Here is a 24461-nt window from a genome sequence, read left to right on the forward strand (position 1 = left end):
TGAGAACCATTGAGCTAGATGGGTCATTTATTAAAATATTAGGAAACAGACTTGATTTATCATTGTAGATCTACCCCTAAGTCTTGTGCTCCAAAGCTCATGCATTGTTCTTTTTTTTTTTTTTTTTTAATTTATCACTGACTTGGAGCTCACAAAGCCCGTGCATCTAAGAAGAAAAGATGTAAAGGAAGCATATCAGTCTTTGTTGAAGTCTTCTTTATCTTAGTTCTAAAAGGATAGATAGGGAATGGAGGGCAGGGCCTCTGTGTTCAGTTGAGCAGTTTTTTGCACCACACAAAGGTGTCTGGCTGAGTGCTCAAATGGGAGCTAAAAGCTCTTTTTCCTTCATCAAGCCTTACATGTGTGAGACTTCATCAGCCTATAAAAGGCAACTTTTTTCTAATTGGCACAAAGATACCATATGGACTAGGGATGGCCTTGAAAAATGGAAACACAGTTGTAGATGTTTATATTAAAAAAATAGCAATAAGCTAATAGAATTCTGCATTTTTAGCCTCTGTGCTACCGAATTTACTGCTTGTTAGCATTTGGTTGGCTAGATCTTTTAATGTTAATTAAGTATTGCCAGGATGTGGAGGAGGAAATACTGACAAGCTGTACTAGACCCACCCACATGCAGAACAAAAATAGCTCACGCAGGAATTATTGATCTTGAGCTTCTTTAATCATTTTAACTTCTTGTAGCAAGAAAATGAACAGCTAGGTCAATTATGACCATCATTGATGGCCATTTTCAGTATCATATAGCAAAAATTGTTAGTATATATTGATTTTCTTTGTTGAACAATTTTTGCAAGATAGAGCTGCTTTCCCCCCGCCCCCCCAGCTAGTTTTCTAGCAAGAAAAATTTTGATTTACCACCAACTTCTTTTCATCTTTTCTTTTCTGTAGATAAACTATCTAACGGGGCAGAGAGGGAACCCATTTGTGAACTATGAAAAATTAGCTTCACTAGTGTCCTCTTAATTTAGCTATTATTTTTATTTCCATGAATGTCTGAGGAAAGAGGAAACATGGCTACTTTTGTAAGTCTGTTTGCCAACAGAGCTCGGCCCTTCTGAGCAAAGTGCAGTCCTCAGTGCACACAAATGATAAGTTTTAATACATTTAATATGTTCATAATACGTTTAATACGTTGAAGATATACAATTTGAGTTTAATTTGGTTCTTGCACAGCAGACGACTAATGACTATAAATATCTTTGTGTTTCTTTAAAAAAAGAACAAAGAACATGAGGGAAGCATAATATCATATATTTATATCTTGTAAAGACATGAATGAAGGTAAAAACCAAAGGGCAGAGATCTGAAAGTAGGTTTAATTCATGCCGTTGTGCCATTTACCTCAGCAATCAAGATTGGAACATTTCTTTGATACTTCCAGTAACTCTCAGGTTTACAGACTGAGGACTCCAATAATAAAATGTTTATTTAATCGATTTACATATAAGCCTGGAGGCAGCCTAGTTTAGAAGAAAAAGTCGGGATTCTACCTGGCTCTTGGGACCTTAGGCAAGTCACTCAGTCCTCTGAACCTGTTTTGTCATCTTGAAAGTGGTGTTCTGAACACTTAGTTTGCAGTGTTGTATATATTAGAAAAGGGATGGTCTAGACTGGAAGAATATCTAAAATGTATCTGAAATGTAGGTGTTCAATAGATGGACGCTATTTTCATGATTGCATGTCAGTGACACCAGAAACTGAACAGTTTGTCAGAACCCAGGCACATGAAAGTATGGTAGGAGAAAAGAGAGAACAAAGAAAGTGAACTCCAGCCCTGGTTTGTCTGTCCCTAGTGTTAGGGCTGAGAGATTCATGGATGGTCATTTGTACCTTCATTCAACAAATGTTGAATGCCTGCTATGCGTTAAAAAAATTAGGCAAGGCCCTGCTCTCATGGTGCTCACATTCTAGAAAGGGGGACATAATTGCATGAGTAAAATAATTTTGTTGATAAGTATAATAGATGATTAAACAGGGTGAGTGACAGTAATTTAGGGGTTTTTCAGATTGGAGGGACAAGGAAGACCTCTTTGGGGATGTGGCATTTGAACTGAAATCTGAATGAAGAGAAGGATAGAGGCATGGTGACCTGGGGAAAAGTAGTCCAAGCAGTGGGAACAGCAAATTCAAATGGCCCAAGTGGAAGAGACCTTGGCAAGTATGAAGAACAAAAAGCAAGCCGACTGGTGTGGCTGGAATTAGTAGAGAAGGCAGGAAACAGGAAATGAAGTCACACAGACAAGACCAGATCCCAAAGGACTTTATGCATTTTGTATACCATAGGCCTTTGTGCCACTCTTGTGAGTCTGTGCTTCTCAATGTACATACATTTTACTTCTTTCCTTTATATTTGTAATAAAGACATACTTTTAGACGGGATGCAATGACAAATGTGAAAATGTATAGAGCTTGTTGTGTAGACTGGTTGTCAGTTTGGTTTCTTTCTTTTGAAGGTAGCAATTCTCAGACATGTGCAGGTGTCAAAGAATCTGCACATTGCAGTGCTGTTTTTGGAACACCATGAAATATTGGAGTAGTCAGTTCCATCTCTGCACAGGAAAGAGATTTTCAGCAGGAAAATCTGACTATATATATAGATAGATAGATGGAGATTCTGATTTTTACATCACAAGTAACCACACAGTTTTTAAGTCTTCACTTCCAAGGTTTTTTTCATTTTTATTTTTTTATTTTATTTTATTTTATTTTTTGAGACGGAGTCTGTCACCCAGGCTGGAGTGCGGTGGGGTGATCTTGGCTCACTGCAGCCTCTGCCCTCTGGGTTCAAGCAGTTCTCCTGCCTCAGCCTCCCTAGTAGCTGGGATTACAGGCGTCCACCACCACGTCTGGCTAATTTTTGTATATTTAGTAGAGAGGGGGTTTCGCCATTTTGGCCAGGCTGGTCTTGAACTCCTGACCTCAAATCTGCCCGCCTCAGCCTCCCAAAGTGCTGAGATTACAGGCATGAGCCACTGCACACAGTCCAAGTTTTTTTTAACTGATGTTCATTTGCTAGTATTTTCTACCAGGCAAACTAAGAAAATTATTTTTTAAAAAAACTTTAGAATCTGAAAACCACACATCCATCGGCTTTTGTTGGTGGTGAATTTTCTAGTTAATGTGTTATGTTAGTAACAGAAGATCAGTGTGTTCCAGGAGTATAGTTTGAGGTTCTCTAGCCTAAAGGGTCTAAAAGTGAAAGTTGGGTAAAAGAATAACAGGGAGGAAAGTTTTTGCTTCCAGTTTTTTATTTTTATCCAGCAGTAAAATTTTAGAAGACTGTAGGGAACCAAAGAGTGTAGGTTAGTTTTTACCTCTTCCATGGCCTAGGAATCACAGAAACCCTCATCAGAGGTTTGAGGGGACAGCAGTGGAATTCTGGGAAGCAGAAGGCTTTAGCTGGTTGGTGGGAAGAAAATGGGAGACCAGTCTTCCCAGTGCTTCTCTGAGAAAAATGTTCCCGGAGAATTGGGTCAATAGATGATGCAAGCTCTCCACATCTTCTAATCTCCTGTCTCCTGGAACCACCTTGCTGTGCATGAGGACCACCAGCTTCTTACCTCAGAGGGTCTGCTTCCACCCTCTGCCTCAGAACGTGGAAGCCATTATCAATGGCTTAGAGCTGGCAAGACCCAGGTTCAGTGTGAGACCAAGGGGAGGAAGGAGTGGATAGCCGTCTCATCAATTGGCATAGGTTGGAACTCTGAATTAATTTCACCATAGAAATCGTGCCCTAATAGTGATTAAGTGCTTTACCACTGTTAATATATTATTTCAGGTACTTTTATTTGAGGAGAGGGGAACGGTGAGGAAAACATAAATTGCCTGGAGTTAGAAACCGTGTGCTTTGTTGACGAAATTTTGATCCTCTGTGTTGCCCCATTTTAAGATACTCTTTTTCATAAAATTGGGAAAAAATGGGAATAAATGAGTATTAATTTTCTGCTGCAGTGAATAACTGATGCCATCTCAGTCCACTTGTGCATTAAAAAGAGAAACATTCTGTGGTTCTGTGCTTCTCGTCAATAGGGTCTTTTACAAACATGTTACTGTACGTGGCTGATTTCGTTTACTAGACAATTCTGAGGAGGGTATGAATGCTTTTAGACTTGGCCATGTAGTAACTCCAATGTATCTAGATCACAAACAATAGGATAGTTCAACAGTCTGGTAGTTTCCAAAGCCCTATACCATATAATGGTAACCTTTGAATCAGAGAAAAAAAGTTGTTATAGTTTGTGTTAAGTGACTTCTATTTTATTCGTGAAAATTGCTATGTATACCTTATATGGATAATATACCCTATATGTAAATGCCTGGATAAACATTGAAAGCGGCAGGGAAATTATTTTAAAATTATTTGAAACAGGCCAACCTGGGAGGGATGAAGAGAACTGAAGTTACAAGGGGAGATGTCCTGGAAACTGGAGAACGCTGCAAAAGGAATAAAGTTTATCCAGATGTATTGTTAAGTGAAACAAATCAAAGGACAGTGTACTGTGATCCGCCTTGCGTTGAAACAAACACGTGTGTGTTTGTAAATGCGTAGAAGGCCTAGAAGGGTGGGGATTACTTCTGGAGAGTGTTAAAGGGACTCAATTTTTCCTTCCATCCTTTTGTTTTGTTTGAATTTTTATAGGGAGCAGGTATTACTTTTATAAACATTAAGAATTTAAAAATGTAAAAATTGTTAGAGACCAAGAGGAATAGTTTTGCCCCATTGAGGCTGACAGTCAATGGGAAGTGTTATATGGCAAGAGTGTGGTGTGGGACAGATATCAGTGGCCTCATCTAATTCCAGATTCCAGAGATCTCAGGAGCCAAGGCAGCAGGAAAAGCAGTTAGACTGTAGGAGGGACTTTAGTGACCTGGGCAGGTAGAGTTGGCGGCGGGAGGGGCCATGGAGAAATCAGAAACATCAGCAAGTAAAAGAAGGTGAATAGAAGACCCAGGGAGGCGTAGGAGTAGTATAACAAATATGTATATTTTGGAGGAACCAAATAGGAACTGATATTTGAGTTGTTAGCTTTTTGAGGGACTGGCCAATCTCATTCATCTTTGTATCCTCTTTTGCCTACTTCAGTAACTTGCATGTAGTAGAAACCATTAAATGTGGAATGTTGTATGAGTTGGGCAAATCTGTAAAGCCCTATGCTTTGGTCTCCTTTTATGACAGGAGGGTATTGTGTTAGATCCTTTCCAAGGACCTTTTTGGCTACATAGTCTTCTTCACCTGATTTCCATAAGCCCCATACCTTAAATAATATATTCGTATGTGATTGTTTTACTAATGTGATTATATACGATACTTGGAGCAGTAGCCTTTTAAAGTAAAGAAACCTCAAAAGATTGGCTGATCCATACTAATATTAGCGCCTTGGTACACACAAGTTTATAAATCTCTCTGCATTGAAAAGGCCCCAGAGAAAGTGGGACATGAACATCTTTAGTTTATAGGGTTCTGCGGGGAAAACTATAAGAGATACATAACATTTTTGTTCCCACAGCCATCTGGAAAGATAATATCTTCATTATGTTCTCATTTCTGCTGAGGATCTTAAAGAATATCACATGAAATGCTGAAACTTTCTTATTTGCAATAGAGATTGTAGAGCTGTCAGCATTTGAATGTCATTAGTGAGAGGAGACGAAAGGCAAATTAACACTTTTTCTTTTTGACAGTTACATACTTTAAAGAAAAATGACTAAAGGAAAAAGCATGATTATTTTCATCAGAAGATGTTTTAATTGCCTTTTATATTGTCTTATTTAAATGCCATAATAGAGCCATAAATATGATATTAATAGATTATAAATATCTGCTTACATAAATAATATATCCTCTCTTCCTCCCTTCTGTCAAGATTGAAAAGGCCAAACCTATTAAATGTGGAACATTTGGTGCAACATCTTTACAGCAGAGATATTTAGCTACTGGAGATTTTGGTGGAAACCTTCATATATGGTAAGATGATTTAGTCAGTATTCAGACAGATGAGATAGGCAATTTATTTGATAGTTTCATTACTCTTTCTCTGAAAGAGAGAATTTTAATTTTAAAATATTTCTATGTTCCATTTTAACTATAAAAATATGAGAATTGTCTCTAATATATATTTCTAGATTTCATATTCAAAATCCACTAAAAAATACTAACCTATTTTTCTTTAGATATTTTGGATAATATTATCAATGCTTATTTTCACACACGCAGTTTGGTGCTAGCATTTAATGCCATGTATTTGTAAATAAAGGTCTGTTCCCCCTCCAACTTTAAAAATACAGTATATAAAAATGCATATGAATAACACTGAAAAAGTAGATATTAAATATTTATATTTCAGCAAGAGATTTAGCACTGCAGAACATTTGTTTTTTAAAGCTTTAACATCTAAGCACAACTTTTTAGAAACATATCTGTTGAACAAATCAAAATAAACTTGTTTTGAATGGGCAAAATCACAATTCTGCCAAATGCCTTTTTCGTGTTTTACCTAGAGTTATTTGTTATTTAGAGTGGAATGAATTGAAATTCCTTTTTAATTACTTTGCAGGAAAATCTATTATTTTAAACATTTAAAGTATACAGCAGTGTTCTAAAATATTATGGAGAAAGTTCTAGAGTGTTCTAGAAAAACTGTCTTCCCTGCATCATGTTTTCTAACATGACCTTTCTTGAGTCTCACTTAGAACCTGCTACTTTATAATTACATTACTTTAATATAGTTATCTGTCTTAGAATCGTAACATTAAACAAAATGGAACTATTTTAATTTCTCCTTGCTTTAACTCCTTAATAATTAAATTAGCATGTATTCATTAGTTCTTAGATGCTTTGTCATATGCTTTGAGAGATACTGGGAGAGAGGCAAGTTTGAATGCTATTTTAAAAAATAAATATGTTTCAACACAAGAGTATTCAAAATATTAGATAGTACCATTGACCATCTTTCTAATACAGTTTCCTAGTATAGTACAGATATTACCAATTTACTTTCATTGATAAATCTTATAATTTCATATTAAAAAATAATGTTTTAAAGTCTATAAAGTAGTAAAACAGTCATTTCAAGTAGAACCACAATCTTGTTTAATCTCTTGACTAGTTCATAATGATGATAAATGTCATTTCTAAACTAGGTTGAAATATCTCAAAAAATTTTTTTTGTTTTTGAGATGGAGTCTCGCTCTGTTGCCTAGGCTGGAGTGTAGTGATGTGATCTTGGCTCACTGCAACCTCCACCTCCCGGTTTCAAGTGATTCTCCTGCCTCAGCCTCCCAAGTAGCTAGGAATACAGGTGCCCACCACCACGCCTGGCAATTTTTTGTGTTTTTAGTAGAGATGGGGTTTCGCCATGTTGGCCAGGCTGGTCTCGAACTCCTGAACTCAGGTGATCTACTCACCTTGACCCCCCAAAGTTCTGGGATTACAGGGGTGAGCCACTGCACCTGGCCACAGATTTTTTATTAGTAAGGTTTTACTAATAAATCTTGGCCCAATAATAAATTGGAATTATATTTCATGTATAGTCACATTCATTTGAAAAATCCATAAGTTATTGAAAACTAAATTATTAATAGAAATGTAAATAGAAGTTCCTGTAGAAAAGCAAAAGAAGGGGAGAAATGGAGATGGGCAAGAAAAGGAATGTGTGAGGATCACCTAGTCAAGCCACTCATTGCCCAGTAGTGCAGTTGTGGTAATCAGTACTTCCCTGAATGCCTTTCTGTGAATTGACCTATTAGCCGAACTTCGGCCTTCTTGCAGTAATACATATTGTTACCAGTACGATGACACACTGAAAAGTATGTCAGTAGAAAATCAGTGTGGACTTCAGTGGGAAAATAGTACATTATAAAGGAAGAAATGTGTACAAAGTAAACACTACTCATATTTTATCCTTTAGAAAGGTCATATGATCCAACTACTGAGGCCTACTTTGGAAGAATTCTATATCACTTTGAATTTACATATATATATTTTTAGATAGAAATATACTAGCTGCATTTTAACAAAAACCTTTGCATATTTGGTGGATGGAATTTAACAATGAGTATGATGATTTAGTAAGGCCAGCTAATGGTGTCCCTCTTCTATTCACCCCCCATATTTTTGTAACAGCCACTAAAACCCAGAATTGAAAAAAATTGTCCTGAGAGCCATGTCATCAGATACTTGGTTGTTTTTTTCCTTTTCCTTTTTGTTTTTTTTTACTGAAACAGGGTCTTGCTCTGTCACCGAGTCTGGAGGGCAGTGGCATGATCTCAGCTCACTGCAGCCTTGACCTCCCTGAGCTTTACTCTATATTTGAAGCAGTATTTTTTCAGACTTCAGTGTAGCACAGTCATTGTTTTGGGGACCCATCTGAGATCCTGATTGATTATGTTTGGGGAGGAGCCCGTGAGTCCACGTTAATCAACAAGCACACCTGGTAATTCATCTGTGGGGGTCTTGGATAGATTGTCTTTGAAGAACACTAAGTATAGTGAGCTCAGGATTGGAATTTCGAGTTGAATGATGACAGTTCTCATTAGGGGCTTGAAAGAAGTTGAATGGAGAGAAAATTTCAGAAGTATAAATAAATGTATAAACTATCTTCATAGCAAAACCTTAATTTCTATACAAAAAATATAACTATAATATATCTTTTTGAATTTCAGTAGTAGACTTAAATGTTTGGGATATGTGGTGTAAGAAGCTGTGTTTGTTGTTTAGGAATTTAGAAGCTCCAGAGATGCCAGTATATTCTGTAAAGGGCCATAAAGAAATTATAAATGCCATAGATGGCGTAGGTGGACTAGGAATTGGAGAAGGAGCACCTGAAATTGTGACTGGCAGCCGAGATGGTGAGTCCTTGTATTCTATGTATTTTGTTGATTTATTTTAATGGAAATCTCTATGCAGCAGTACGTTCTCTCTGAGTAAAAATCCCCTTCAGTCACCTTGACCCCCTAAATCTAACAGTCTTGCTGCTACTTTTTTAACAGGCAAGTTTGATTGCTTATCTCTCGATTGTTTCAGACTTTTGGGTATTTTGAGATAGATTCATAGCACTTATTAACACTATTTTAGTGTTGAGCTGGTTCAGCTACTAACAATGATGGTTTCCTCTGAACCTTGAAGGATTTAAAATGTCTTTACAGGTTTTTGAGGCAGCTGACGATATAATGTGGGTGGCAGCTTTTCATTTTCTTTTTTTAAAAGGCAGAATTAGTACTTGTGAAAATTGTCATATTGACAGCTGGTTGAAAATTGAAGTTCTGTGATCCATCCACTAAGCATTGTAGAGAGTTCCAAAGGCACCAACTCAGCTCTTCCACCCTGCAGTGACCAACAAGGGCCAGGTCTTTTGGTGTCCGAAGTGGTACTGCATGACTTTAATAGAGTCAGAAATGTTGCTTCATGAGGGGTACATGAGAAATTTGGTACCTATTATAATTGATTTGGCTAGTTGTTTAATGGCTGCTCAGGACTATGAGGAAATTGCTTTAAAGGAAAAGTAAGATATAATTTTCTAGTGGGTACTCAAGAGCAGCCGTGTTTTAGAAATCACTTATTTTTTTTAATCATAAAAGCAATATTGAGTATAGAGGGAAAAATAACATTCAGTCTACCACACTACCACAACCATTAGCTTTTCTTTTCCTTTTAGGTCTTATATATAATTTTGCATAGTTATAAGTGTGAATATGAATTTGTATCTTAGAAACTTTTTTTATTTAATGTTTTATCATATGCAAATGTTGCTGTCTCCACAGTTATCATTTTAATGACTATATAATATTCCATCATATGGCCATACTTAACCATTCCCTTATAAGCCTTCGGTTTGCTTTTTTTGTTTGTTGTCTTATGAGAGTGGCTTAAAAATAATGAGTAAATGAGTATTGTCATATGTGTAACTCCTTTGGAATAAATATATTTTATGATTTTTTAAAAAATTTATTGGGCCAGGTACAGTCACTCACGCCTATAATCCCACAACTTTGGGGGCCAAGGCGGGCGGATAACTTGAGACCAGGAGTTTGAGACCAGCCTGGGCAACATAGCGAAACCCTGTCTCTTCTAAAATACAAAAATTAGCCAGGTGTGGTGGCACACACCTGTAATCCCAGCTACTCAGGAGGCTGAGACACAAGTTTTGCTTGAACCTGGCAGTGGGAGGTTGAAGTGGGCTGAGATCGCACCACTGCAATCCATCCTGGGCAAGAGAGTGGGACTCTGTCTCAAAAAAAACAAAAAAAAAAACAAAAAAAAAACGTTTAAAATTTATTGGCAAACATTCTGAAGTACCTGTTTATAGTCGGCTACAGTAGATGAGATAGATTTCTAGTTTACCCTGTCAGCGTTGATTTTCTTTTTTTCCTTCCTTATTTTATAGACAAAATGGTATTCCATTCCAACTTGTGTTAATTTTTTCTATGTTTACTGGTTAATTTTGTTTTATGAATAGCTTATGTTCTTTGCTCATTTAACTTTTGCAAACTTACTATAAATCTTATCAATTTGTATAAATCCTACAGAGAAAGATAATCTCTTATCTCTATATATGGGATTTTTTTTTTTGTTTTTGAAACAGGCTTTTAGTAGGTGCAGTGGCTCATCTCTGTAATCCCAGCACTTGGGAGGCTGCGGTGGGAAGATCACTTGAAACCAGCTTGGGCAACATAGGGAGACCCCATCTTTACAAAAACTAAAAATTAGTCAGGCATGGTGGTATAGTCCCAGCTACTTGGGAGGATCACGTGGACCCAGGAGGTCAAGGCTGCAGTGAACCATGATCGCACAACTGCACTCCATCCTGGGTGACAGAGCAAAACCCTGTCTCTAAATAAATAAATATTAAAGTAAAGCAGTCTTTTGATGATCAACTTTATTTTATCCCTGGAGATAAATCTAATGTTGTACCTCCACCTTTCCTGAGTTATTTTCCTTTTAAGGATTTTTTTTTTTTTTTTTGCCCTTTTCTTATTCTCTCTCAGGTACTTGCCTTTTAGCCATTTTATTACATGCATTTGCATTTCTTGTAGGTAGTGACACTATTTTATTTATTTATTTATTTATTTATTTATTTATTTATTTTGAGACGGAGTCTTTCTCTGTCCCCCAGGCTGGAGTGCAGTGGCGTGATCTCGGCTCACCACAACCTCCGCCTCCTGGGTTCACGCCATTCTCCTGCCTCAGCCTCCCGAGTAGCTGGGACCACAGGCGCCCGCCAACACGCCCGGCTAATTTTTTGTATTTTTTAGTAGAGACAGGGTTTCACTGTGTTAGCCAGGATGGTCTCGATCTCCTGACCTCGTGATCCACCCGCCTCGGCCTCCCAAAGTGCTGGGATTACAGGCTTGAGCCACCGCGCCCGGCGTAGTGACACTATTTTAGTAAGTAGTCCCATAACATGAATTAAAACGAGAGAGTTGAAATTAAATTGAGAATTTGTTAATTTTATTTAACATTTTCCTCTTCACTATTGCCACAGGAAAATTAAACTTAATTGTATATGAAATAGTATTCTAGGCCAGGCACAGTGGCTCGTGCCTGTAATCCCAGCACTTTGGGAGGCCAAGGCAGGTGGATCACCTGAGGTCAGGAGTTTGAGACCAGCCTGGTCAACATGGCAATACCCCGTTTCTACTAAAAAAGTACAAAATTTGGCTTGGTGTGGTGGTGCATGCCTGTAGTCCCAGCTACTTGGGAGGCTGAGGACGGAGAATTGCTTAAACCCGGGAGGCAGAGGCTGCAGTGAGCCAAGATCACGCCATTGCACTCCTGGGTGACAGAGTGAGACTCCATCTCAAAAAAAAAGAAAGAAAGAAAGAAAAAGAAATAGTATTCTAGAACTCACATAAGAAACCATTAATTCGAAATTAGAGTGTATTCATGCCAATGGTTAAAATGGGTAGTAAGGAAAAAAGTAAAAATTAAAACAACACTGGTATTTTCCCTAAAAAATAACACATTCATTTTAGGCTCATGATTTGAATTACATAACATTCACATTTGCCTTATCAGTCATCACTCGTAGATAACTTAGGAACACTTGTTGGCTTTTCTGTGTGTCTATTAATTTGGAAACCAAGTCAGATAGTTACATATGGGTGATATCTCTGATATTAAATACAACTTACCCAATTAGAAGTCAGAACAATGTGGATATTTTCAGATGTCATAACATCTGTCATATTGTCACGTACACAGGAAGCCATAGAAGAAGAATGTAGAAAAGAAATGTAATCATTCACTTTTGAATTTTTGCCAACTCACTTTTATGCATGGCAGGAACTGTGAAGGTGTGGGACCCAAGGCAAAAAGATGATCCTGTTGCTAATATGGAACCTGTACAAGGAGAAAACAAGAGAGACTGTTGGACTGTGGCATTTGGTAAATTATTGAAGAATTCTTGCATTTGAATTATCAGATGGTAAAAAGCACGATGCTGTAAGAAATTTCGCAGTAGTCTCTTTATAGTCTATTTTGTGGATTATTCTAATAGTTTACTGAGGCAAATACATGTGGTGGTTAATGTCAGCCTCTGGGGCCTGGGTTTGAATTCTCACCTGCTACTTATTGGCCATGTGGCCTGGAGCAAGTTACCAAAGTTATCCGTTCCTTGGTTGTTTCATTTATAAAATGGAATTAATAATAGAATTTACTTAGTTGTGTTGTCATGAAGATTCAATGAGTTAATTACATGTAAAGTGCTGAGAATTGTGCTTATTATTATGTGTTTCTGTTTAATGAGATAATATTGACCTAATTTAAAGTCAGACACCATTAATGGGGATAAACCAAGCCTCGAATGAAACGGTAACCTAACAAATCATACCTTACACTGTATACGGAGTATGTTTATTTTCTAGAAAATAGTTTGCCATTACAAAGTTATTTCTTATAAATTTTGGTAACTGTATTCCTTTATTAATTTACTTAAAATGAATATTGATTTTGTAAGACTAATTGACATTTGCCCTTTGATATGGTTTGGATCTATGTCGCCACCAAATCTCATGTTGAATTGTAATCCCCAGTGTTGGAGGTGGGACCTGGTGGGAGGTGATTAATGGGGGCAGAGTTCTCATGAATGGTTTAACACATCCTCCCATATACTTTAAATCATCTCTAGATTACTTATAATACCTAATATAATGTAAATGCTGCGTCAGCCATTGTTGTATTGTTTAGGGAATAATGACAAGCACAAGAAGCCTGTACATTTTTAGTGTAGATGCAAATTCTTTTCCAAATATTTTCAATCCATGGTTGGTTGCCTATAGATGCAGAACCCATGGATAGGGAGGGCCAACAATAGTAGAGAGTAATAGTAGACATTTCCTTAGAGATGGCTCAGGACAATGGCCAGAGGTGTTAGGATGGCCTGAAGATAGTTCTAAGTTTTTGATGGTGTTTGCAAGGAAGAGATGAAATCCGAGCTTTAGGAAAATGAACTAGTGGTATTTAGCGGGAGTGATGAGTGGTACGGAGAATATGAGTTCAAGAGCTCTTTGTAGTATTCCAGGGAAGACCAAAGTTACAAGCACTGAGAAGGGAGCAGAGTGGATGATTCCGAAGATAATATTATGCAGAATCCATAGAATTTGGGAATGTTTTTGGATATGAAGAACAAAGAAAAGGATTATGTCCAAGATGACTGAGTTTTCTGGCTGACCGTGGGGTGAATGATGGTATTAATTGAAAAAATTATACAAGGGGTGGGATAATTTGTAAAGGAAAACAGTAAGGTCATTTTGGGACATCATAAGTTTAAGATGATGTTGTACCATCTAGGTGGGGCACACAGTGGAAATGCAGGGCTGGAGTTTATGAGAACAACGAAGTTAGAGGCAATAGAGAATGAAAGCATGGGGATAGGATGCCCAGAAGCCTAGCACAGTGACAGGGGCCTCCTTATCACTTAACACTCTTTCCTCAGCCAAGAGGTACTTGGAAAAAAATCCTTGAATTAATTCCAGGAGGATGAGTTTAACTACAGATTATAAACTTACTTCAGGTATGATCATCCACACTACTAAAAATATGTCACAGTGTGCTACAACTTATTTCAGATTTCCTTGTAAAGATGGAATCACACCAGAACAACATTTTTCAAGATAAATTAGTTTTACAGTTTGTTTGCATTCAAATATAGTTACTGCCAAGAGAGCAATAGAAGTATAACTGTATTTATTCTCTGAGACCCCTTTGTGTTTGAGCTGTAGTTGGCCTGCTAGCCTTTGCAGATACAGTAGAAAGCATTTTTTCTTTTTTCTTTTTTTTTTTCTGAGACAGAGTCTCGCTTTGTTGCCCAGGCTGGAGTGCAGTGGCACGATCTTGGCTCACTGCAAGCTCTGCCTCCCAGGTTCATGCCATTCTCCTGCCTCAGCCTCCCCAGTAGCTGGGACTACAGGCGCCTGCCACCACACCTGGCTAATTTTTTGTATTTTTTTTTTTTTTAGTAGAGACAGGGTTTCACTGTGTTAGCCAGGATGGTCTCGATCTCCTATAAAGCATTTTCTTTAAATTGAATTCAATAAACACTTTCACATATCCTTTCAGTATAGAATTACAGTGAATGAGCTTATATTAGTTAGTCCGCTTTGCATTGAATTGCTTTATTGCTATACATGAATACCTGAGACTGGGTAGTTTATAAAGAAAAGAGGTTTATTTGGCTCACAGTTCTGCAAGAGTATCCAAGAAGCATGGTGCCAGTATCTGCTTCTGGTGGGACCTCAGGAATTGTCTGCTCATGGCAGAAGGCAAAAGAAGAGCAGGCATGTCACATGGCGAGAGAGGGAGCAAAAGAGAGGGGAGGAGGGAGGTGTCAGACTCTTTAACAACCAGACCTCACATGAACTAGAAGAGCAAAAACTCATTACCATAAGGACTGTACTGAGCCATTCAGGAGGGATCCAGCCCCATGACCCAGCACCTCCCATCAGGCTCCACCTCCGACATTGGGGATCATACGTCAACATGAGATTTGGGGGGACAAATATCCAAGCTCTATCAGAGATTTAAACAAAACAAAAAACTAATGGATACCACATTAATAATCTTGATGTCCTGTCAGGATTGATAAGATGGGATTCTACCCAGTGTGATTTTTAAAATCTGATTTAATATAAGTTTTATGTATAGTTCCATAAGATTTTTTTTAAGCAGCCTTTATAAGGATGCATTTATAAGGATGTGAAATGTTGTATCTTGATTTCCAGGTAATGCTTATAATCAAGAAGAACGTGTTGTTTGTGCTGGCTATGACAATGGGGATATCAAACTATTTGATCTCAGAAATATGGCATTACGGTGGGAGACAAACATCAAAAATGGGGTAAAGTGCATTCTGAGGCTTTTTGGTTTCTCTGAGCATGTTTCCATTCACCTCTGAACTACTACAAAAGGAAAACACCTCTAGTAACTCATCTGAGTCAACCCCTCTGCCAATGGTTCTTAACTTTTTGAGGCCAAATCCGTTTGAGAATCTAATGAAAATCCTGGATCCTGTCTTCAGAAAATGAGCTCACACCCACCCACATGTGGTTTCTACAATGTTGGGGGAGTCACCAGCCCCTTCAGCCTGTCTGCAGACCCCTGTGGGCCATGTATTAAGATTTCAAAATAAGCAAGTAAAAGGCCTTTTTATGCCAATATCAGAAAGCCTGAAACAGTAGTCACCTCCCCAGCTCAGATTTTTGGTTCCTCAGTTGTACACCTTTAGCAAAGAATGTGGTTTCCTCCTGTTTTCTACTGTCAGCCTTGACTTAACTGTTAAATAATGTAAAAAGTTAAATAATGATTCCCCAAAGGCATTCACTGAGCATGGGAACCCAAGATTGTTTTGTTGATCTTACTAATGGAGAAAAAAAAATGGTTTTTTTTTTTTTGAGATGGAGTCTTGCTCTGTCACCCAGGCTGGAGTGCAGTGGCGCGATGTTGGCTCACTGCAAGCTCTGCCTCCCAGGTTCATGCCATTCTCCTGCCTCAGCCTCCTGAGTAGCTGGGACTACAGGCGCCTGTCACCACGCCTGGCTAATTTTTCATATTTTCTAGAAGAGATGGGGTTTCATTGTGTTAGCCAGGATGGTCTCAATCTCCTGACCTCGTGATCTGCCCGCCTCGGCCTCTCAAAGTGCTGGGATTACAGGCGTGAGCCACTGTGCCTGGCCAAAAAAAAAAAAAAATGTTTTTTTTTTTGAGACAGAATCTCGCTCTGTCGCCCAGGCTGGAGTGCAGTGGCATGATCTTAGCTCACTGCAACCTCTGCCTCCCGGGTTCAAGCGATTCTCCTGCCTCAGCCTCCCAAGTAGCTGGCACACGCCACCACACCTGGCTAACTTTTGTATTTTTAGTAGAGACAGGGTTTCACCATGTAGGCCAGGCTGGTCTTGATCTCCTGACCTCGTGATCCACCTGCCTTGGCCTCCCAAAGTGCTGGGATTACAGGCATGAGCCACCGCGCCTGGCTGGAAAAAGTTTTTTATGGTAAAAGTTAAAAGATAAAATGATTGTTGGAGTGCTTTCACATTATCTGACCATTTTAAAGCTGTTTTACTTAGTATAAAAGAGCCTCCTGAGTGATACTGGTGAGACTACCAATAATAAGTATTCTCTGTTTTCAGGTGTGTAGCTTGGAGTTTGACAGAAAAGACATAAGTATGAATAAGTTAGTAGCCACATCTCTGGAAGGAAAGTTCCATGTTTTTGACATGAGAACACAGCATCCAACCAAAGGTTTTGCCTCTGTTTCAGAAAAGGTAAATATGAGGGAAATGTCTTTCTATGAAGAAGAATGATAGCTTGGTTTAGACTGATAAGTAGAATTAGTCACCAAGGTTTCTTCCAGGTCTTTATGTGAAGGGAGCTATTTTTGATATATTCCTGTGAGATCTTGACAAGTTTTTCTGTGCAAAGAGTACTTCCCCAGAGTTTATCAACTTTAGATTTCTTGATTATAATAAAGATCTCAGTTAGGTAGGAATCTTATTTTGTAGTTTAGGAGTAATTAGGAGAAAGCTAGCTGATATTAGGAATTTGATCAACAAAACCCAGCCTGGTGTTTCCTAATAAGTATATAATATTTGTGCTAATACCTGGTTATATATTTTTCAAAATATAACTATATGTACATGATGTCATTTCATTACATTTATTTTATATTCCAATTTGCTATATTAAATGAAATTATTTAAAGCACTGAGTACTGTGATTATAGTAGATGTTCAAAAATACTTACTTACTTAACTTTGCCTTGCATTTGAGGTAGCTGAGAGGAAAATACGGTATTACAGCATTAGACCAATAGATGAGGAAAGCAGGGCAAAGGGAAAATACTGGTTTAAAAAAAAGATAGTTTCTGGACTGGGGGGATTACAGAAAATTCATGCAGAAAGGTCCTGTCATTCACAAGAAATGGATTGGAAATGTGATTTGAACTTCCTCAAGTATAAAAAGAAAGAAAGATCAGTTACAGATTTCTTGTTTCCATAAGATTAAAATATACAAGTTGCTCAGGAAGTAAGAACTTAACTCCCTTGCTTCTCTCTCTCCTGTGGATTTAGTAGGATTTCTTGAACCTTCCTATTTTGTCTTATTATTATTGTTTGTAAATTATTGTCACTGCCTTATGAAAACTAAATTCTTAACAAGATAGCTATAAATTATAATATTGGTTTGCTTTTGTCATTTCAGAATATATTAAGTATCTATCAACAACATAGATCACTTTACTAAACTGTTCCATGTATAATTTGCAACACATATTTCATTATCTATAAATAATAGCGTCATCTCCAGTTTTTTGTTTTGTTTGTGTTTTTTTTTTTTGTTTTTTTTTTTTTCTGGAGACAGAATCTTGCCCTCTTACCCAGGCTGGTGTGCAGTGGCATGATTATGGCTCACTGCAGTCTCAAATTCCTGGGCTCAAGTGATCCTCCTGCCTCAGCCTCCCAAGTAGCTGGGAGTACAGGCGCACGCCACCACATCTGGCTAATTAGAATTTTTTTTTTTTTGTAGAGATAGAGTCTTGCTGTGTTGCCCAGTCTGGACTTGAAACCTGACCTTAAGTGATCCTCCCGCCTCAGCCTCCCAAAGTGCTGGGGTTACAGGCGTGAGCCACTATACCTGGCCCAGTTTTTTAAAATTATATTTAGTTAACCCAGTAATTGCTAAATCTGCCAAATAGATGACTCTGGTGTATTTTAAGAGGTCATTTCCCCTCTTGCTTTTTGTGTTTTTCTCAACTTCCTGAAGAAGAGAAGTTTAAGCTACAAAATAAAATGTTTCGACAGCTTGAACCTAATCACTGGGAGACTGTTACACACTCAAAATGTATGTTTTGAGATATGAGTCTTTATCTGCTAATGGTAATTCTCTCAAAAGACTATTGAAATCAAAGGTCAAGACTAATCACTCACTAAAATGTGGTGTGCCATGATAGCCAGCCCCACTGCTTCTACAAAGCAGCAGTCATTCATTCCCTCCCGCCTCCTTTCTGTCTCTCCCTCTGTCTCTCTCTCTCCCTCTCCTAAGCTCTCCCCAGTTAATGCAGTGGCGCCAGGATGGATTTACTGGCTGCTATTGAGGTGCTAACAAAACGTTAACCTTCCAGTTGCTGGTTTTTAATCTTTTAGTCTAATGTGAATGATAAAGACCTTAGCTTATTATGACCATAAACATTGTCTATAAGTCCTCATGGTCCTTATTTTGAAGACTGGACAGGTAAATGGCAATAAATTGAAAATAAGGCTCTGGGAGCTGTTAGTTAAAATTCAGTCTATAAATTTTAGTTAAAATTCAGTCTATACTCTATACTTATTGCTGAGTTTTGCTGTGAACCTCAAACTGTTTTCAGAACTAAAGTGTATTTTTTTAATTCAGTCCACATTTTTTGTATATATAAACAAAAGTATATGTTTTTATATTTTGAGTGTTTTCCCCCTCAGAATGAACTAGAGGTATTTAAATATGTAAAATCTATTTTCATAATGTATTTGGTACTATAAACTTAAATGGATTTTAATACCTGTCTTTTTTAAAATCCAGTAGAACTTTGTTTCATAAAGCAATAAAGAAAAATGATGCTTTTTCTAATTTCTTATGTGTTCCTATAAATCTCTATAGCCATTATAAAGAGATGTGCCAGAAAATAACCTTAATTACTTTTATAACCATTGAAATTATAGTAGTAAAAGTTTTTTATTTGCAGGGTTTCTCTTCCAGGGCACCATTTAGCATATAAACCAGTTGTATGCCTCTTGTTCTATTTAGGCCCATAAATCTACTGTGTGGCAGGTCCGACACCTGCCGCAGAACAGGGAGCTCTTTCTGACAGCTGGAGGCGCCGGTGGCCTTCACCTCTGGAAGTAGTAAGTCTGCTAGTGCACACTGCTCCTTTTAAAGTTACCTGTGGGTGTAAAGTAGGATTAGATTGAACTTTTTTTCTTTTTTTTCCTGCTTTGACTTAGTTCATTTTGATATGATTTAAAATTTCATGGTGTTACATAACTTGTTTTCTAAGCATTTTGTATGAATATACTTTACACTTAGTAGAGTGTACACTAATCTTCTTTTGATACATTTTAGTATATCATTTTAGTTGTGTCTTCTAAGTATGAAAAAGTTGGCCCAGGACTTTTATCAGATACTATCTTGAAGTGATTAGAGCACTCACTGCCTCTAAAATGATGGGGAAAGGGTTCCTTGCCTAAATTTAGATAACATCATTGTGATAGACCCCAACAGAGCCTGAGGCTCCCGATTGGTCTCCAGGAAAGATCTTATCACTGAATTTGCTTTCTGCATATCTAGGCAGGGTGAGTTACAGTGAAAGCTTTTACTATGCACGATACTTTCTGAATCCCAGGGTGCTAACATCATAGATACTAGATCATTTAAAAGGTCTGATATCCTTGCTCAGGGTTGGCCTGTGAAAAGGAAACGAAACAAAACAAAACAAAAATTAAAGGTCTGATAAATATTGTGAGTTAATGGTATTTCGGAATACTTCATTAGCTAAGCAATATGTACTTGGAGGGGAAAAATTACATCTTTCTTAAACATCACTCAGGGAAAAAATAGCAAGCCCATAAATGAAGGATATTTCAAAAATAAAGTTTCATTAATAATGTAAGAAGAAAAACATTACATTTAGGTCTAACATCTCCACCCTGTGATGCCTTCCCATAGAAATGGCACACAAAAGGTCCTTAGGCTTGGGTCTGTGTAATGGAGCTCGGGGGTTAGAAGCTGGCGTCAGTTTTTCATTCTGGAAGTGTTTAGATGAAGTTCTGCAAATGTTACTTACAGCCATTGCCTTTGCACATTGTTTGCCTGTGATAGCCAGCAATCTATATCTGGAGAAAAATTACAATAAATAAAAGATTGCCAAAAGCACCAAGTAAATGTATTAAAGAATCCTAGGTCAACCTAGAACTTTCGTATTAAAAGAGAAAATATAGATACATGTTGAACAGAAATGACTTTTAGAAGTTTTTAGTAGAACTAATAACCCTTTTTTATGACATTTTCTATGAAGAAGAATGATAGCTTGGTTTAGACTGATAAGTAGGATTAGTCACCAAGATTTCTTCCAGGTCTTTATGTGAAGTTTGAGGCGTTCTGGGAGAATGTGGGGTAGAGAGATCACTTGCTACTTTCCCTTCTTCTAGCACCTCTGCCCGTTGTTCTTCCCTGATTCTTCCACCCTGGTCTCCTCCCCACATTAGACTCTGCCAGTCCCCTTCGTGAAGCCATGTGGTGGCACGTCACTATTTTACTTGGTGATCAAACTCTTTAGGCTGCTCACTTGAAGAACTAGTCTCAGTTTTCTTTGTAATCTACACATGGATTTGTATTCCATGAGACACACGAACACTTTCGCAGCTGGAATTTTTTTACTACAGTGGATTTAGTTCCGTCAGTAAAATTAGGTCTGTATGCAAATTTGAAGTTTAGTGCAATGTAAACTTTACACCTAACCAGAACAGATGTCCAGTCTAATCTTCAAATCGGTTTGGAGTTTTACTGTCAAGTATTGTACCAGCAAAGGGAACTGGTTTAAGTACCATGATATTTAGCTTTATTTTCATTTGCCGGTCTGTCTTGGTAGTAATGCAATTAAATTGTAAATATTTATTGACCACTGAACCAACAGCTCCTAGAAGAAATCATCTAGTTATTCAAGACTTGTTTTTTGAATGAAAAACTTCAACATGCTGATTTTTTTTGAGTATTTGAATCATGTACACATATTCTTTTAAAACTTCAGCAGTTAATATGGAGGGTTTTAAAAAATCTTTATGTTATCTTTTGAATACTGAATAACTGCAGCCTTTGCCAAGAGATATGTGAAAGACGTCTGTATTTAAACAGTTTATTCATCTGAATGTTTTATTTCTTTTCATCAAAATGATTTGCAGGGTTTGAGAGGAAGAGAAAATAGTAGATCATCCACCTGTAGATTGTTCTTCCATTTCCATTCTGCTTCTGATTGGCTTTGTGCTTCTTACGTTCTTGGCCTTTGCCAGCATTTATGAAATAAAGATGTTGTCATAATTGATACTAGTAGGTTTTAAAAGGCCTTCTGAGGAGTGATACTTTTGTATTTTATTAGGAACACATCTCCATTGGGGAGGAGTATTTTCTTTCCCCTTTTCAAATCTAGACCAAATAGGATTTATGACTTTAACCTTCTGCTTTTCTTACTGTATAAATTTATATTTTCAGTTGAAAAAAGTCAAATGTTCTCAGAACCACTTTTTTCTTGTTTGAAACAATTACATTTAGGTCTAACATCTCTACTCTGTGATGCCTTCCCATAGAAATGGCACACAAAAGGTCCTTAGGCTTGGATCTGTGTAATGGAGCTCGGGGGTTAGAAGCTGGCATCAGTTTTTCATTCTGGAAGTGTTTAGATGAAGTTCTGCAAATGTTACTTACAGCCGTTGCCTTTGCACATTGTTTGCCTGTGATAGCCAGCAATCTAAATCTGGAGAAAAATTACAATAAATAAAAGATTGCCAAAAGCACCAAGTAAATGTATTAAAGAATCCTAGGTCAACCTAGAACTTTCGTATTAAAAGAGAAAATATAGATACATGTTGAACAGAAATGACTTTTAGAAGTTTTTAGTAGAACTAATAACCCTTTTTTATGACATGTTTTGGGGATAGGATTGAGGTTGAAATTGTCTCTTTATTTGCAAACAACTCAGTATTAGAAAGATTCTTTAAGTATTTATTAGTCCCAGTAACCAACTGAGAAATAGAGTCATTGAAGTGTATGTATAAAAATAAAATGGTGAAAGCTAAGATTTATGCGCTCTTACCATTTTGATCTTGTTTTCAGTGAATACCCTATTCAGCGGTCAAAGAAAGATTCTGAGGGAATAGAGATGGGAGTCGCAGGTTCTGTAAGCCTTCTGCAGAATGTTACATTGTCCACCCAGCCCATTTCAAGTTTGGATTGGAGTCCAGATAAAAGGGGTCTCTGCGTCTGTAGTTCATTTGACCAAACGGTGAGAGTACTGATCGTTACGAAGCTCAATAAAATTTGACTTCAAGACTTTGGACTTGAGGCCAGGCGCGGTGGCTCACTCCTGTAATCCCAGCACTTTGGGAGGCCGAGGTGGGTGGAGCACAAGGTCAGGAGATCGAGACCATCCTGGCTAACATGGCGAAACCCCATCTCTACTAAAAATACAAAGAAAATTTGCCGGGCGTCGTGGCAGGCATCTGTAGTCCTAGCTACTTGGGAGGCTGAGGCAGGAGAATGGCGCGAACCCAGGAGGCAGAGGTTGCAGTGAGCCGAGATTGTGCCACTGCACTCCAGCCTGGGTGACTGAGCAATACTCTGTCTCAAAAAAAAAAAAAAAAAGACTTTGGACTTGAAACCTTCCAGAGGAACACTCACAGAATGTAAGATAGGTTCTGGAGTCCTCTGACCCTCATTGAACAAAGCTGGATTTGGCTGATGATAAAAGACCCCAGCCACAAGCTCCTGGGCCAGCCTCCAGCCTCTCTCGGGCTGTGTTTGCTGACTTGCTGCTGCACGTGGGTATCAGAAGCACCAAGTAAACTATCTCCAGGGCCAGTTCTTTTCTTCCCCCTTACATTTCTAAGTCAATAGTTGTCTATAATTAAACATATTTCAGATTTTGTTCTGTGTCCCTGAAGTTCCATATTTTATCTTTATGCTTGTGTTATGTTTTAGTGTCTATAATGTTGTGGTGGGAATCATTTCATTTGGTTTAAAAGAGTTTGCCTTGGAAAAACTGAATTAACCTTCATAAATACATTTTGGGAGATTTCAGTGTAAGTTTCTGGACATAATATTATTGTATAAAATATCGAAATGGTGGGCCAGACGTGGTAGCTCACGCCTGTAAGTCCAGCACTTTGGGAGGCCAAGGCGGGCGAATCACGAGGACAGGAATTCGAGACCAGCCTGGCCAACATGGTGAAACCCCGTCTCTACTAAAAATACAAAAAATTAGCTGGGCATAGTGGCGGGCGCCTGTAACCCCAGCTACTCAGGAGGCTAAGGCAGGAGAATCGCTTGAACCCAGGAGGCGGAGATTGCAGTGAGCCGAGATTGCGCCACTGCACTCCAGCCCTGGTGACAGAGTGAGACTCCGTCTCAAAAAAAAAAAAAAAAACAAATATATATATAGATAGATAGATATAGATGATATAGATATAGATATAGATATCAAAATGGCACGGTTGGTCTAGATTTGGGTAACCATTTTCTGCAATTTAATTCATAAAACAAAATGCTTTGATTTTAAAGAGCTCTTTTTTACTTAAAATACAGGAATTGAATTGGTGAGACTTTTGGTTATTGACTGTGGTAAGTGATGGTGAAATGTACAAGATTGTAGGAGTTTTGTAGTCTTATTTTTGGTCATACTTTAAAAATGCGTTTTATGAATAAACTTCTGTTTTTGAGATCTATGGAAGCTTTGATTCTGTTACCTTAACAGTAGTAATAAAGTTAACATTGTCGCATCATTTTGCTTTATAAATGCTTAATTAGTAGTTCTTAATTCACTTTGTTTCTTTAATGTTCACCGTATCTTTAGCTAAGCCTTTTGGAATTATTGACTTTATCACATTTTCATTAAGCCTACCCTTCCTACCTCCATTGAAGAGAACGCAGCCACCTAAAACATTCACAATATGTAAAGTATATGTGATTTCAGGGGATCATGGAGAGTCATTTATTTGGAATATTAAGTTAAGAATATTAAGGTTTTTTTTTTTTTTTTTAGTTTAGAAAATTTTTAGAAGTCTCTCTTGGAACACTTGTATTTGGTAATAGAGTCAACAACAATAAATACCTGTATTTTATTAAATCTAAGATGTCATCGATACACTGATGCTATGCCATTCAAGAAAACGGAGCCAACTAAAACATTCATAATATGTAAAATCTATGT

General features: G+C 37.7%; 1 protein-coding gene across 1 annotated transcript in view; it reads left to right on the top strand.

Moving 5' to 3' along the window:
• The window catches only part of DNAAF10 (dynein axonemal assembly factor 10), a 28201-nt gene extending 4168 nt beyond the window's left edge, over positions 1-24033 (top strand). The window contains exons 2-8 of the mRNA XM_055242772.2: positions 5889-5989; positions 8741-8871; positions 12305-12406; positions 15241-15356; positions 16645-16779; positions 19292-19389; positions 22370-24033. Of these exons, the coding sequence (XP_055098747.1) occupies positions 5889-5989; positions 8741-8871; positions 12305-12406; positions 15241-15356; positions 16645-16779; positions 19292-19389; positions 22370-22577 (891 nt within the window). The 3' untranslated portion in view covers positions 22578-24033. The remainder of the gene's footprint in view (positions 1-5888; positions 5990-8740; positions 8872-12304; positions 12407-15240; positions 15357-16644; positions 16780-19291; positions 19390-22369) is intronic.
• Positions 24034-24461: the final 428 nt, after the last annotated feature.

This window comes from Symphalangus syndactylus, chromosome 14 (assembly GCF_028878055.3).
Source record: "Symphalangus syndactylus isolate Jambi chromosome 14, NHGRI_mSymSyn1-v2.1_pri, whole genome shotgun sequence".
Classification (NCBI taxonomy): domain Eukaryota; kingdom Metazoa; phylum Chordata; class Mammalia; order Primates; family Hylobatidae; genus Symphalangus; species Symphalangus syndactylus.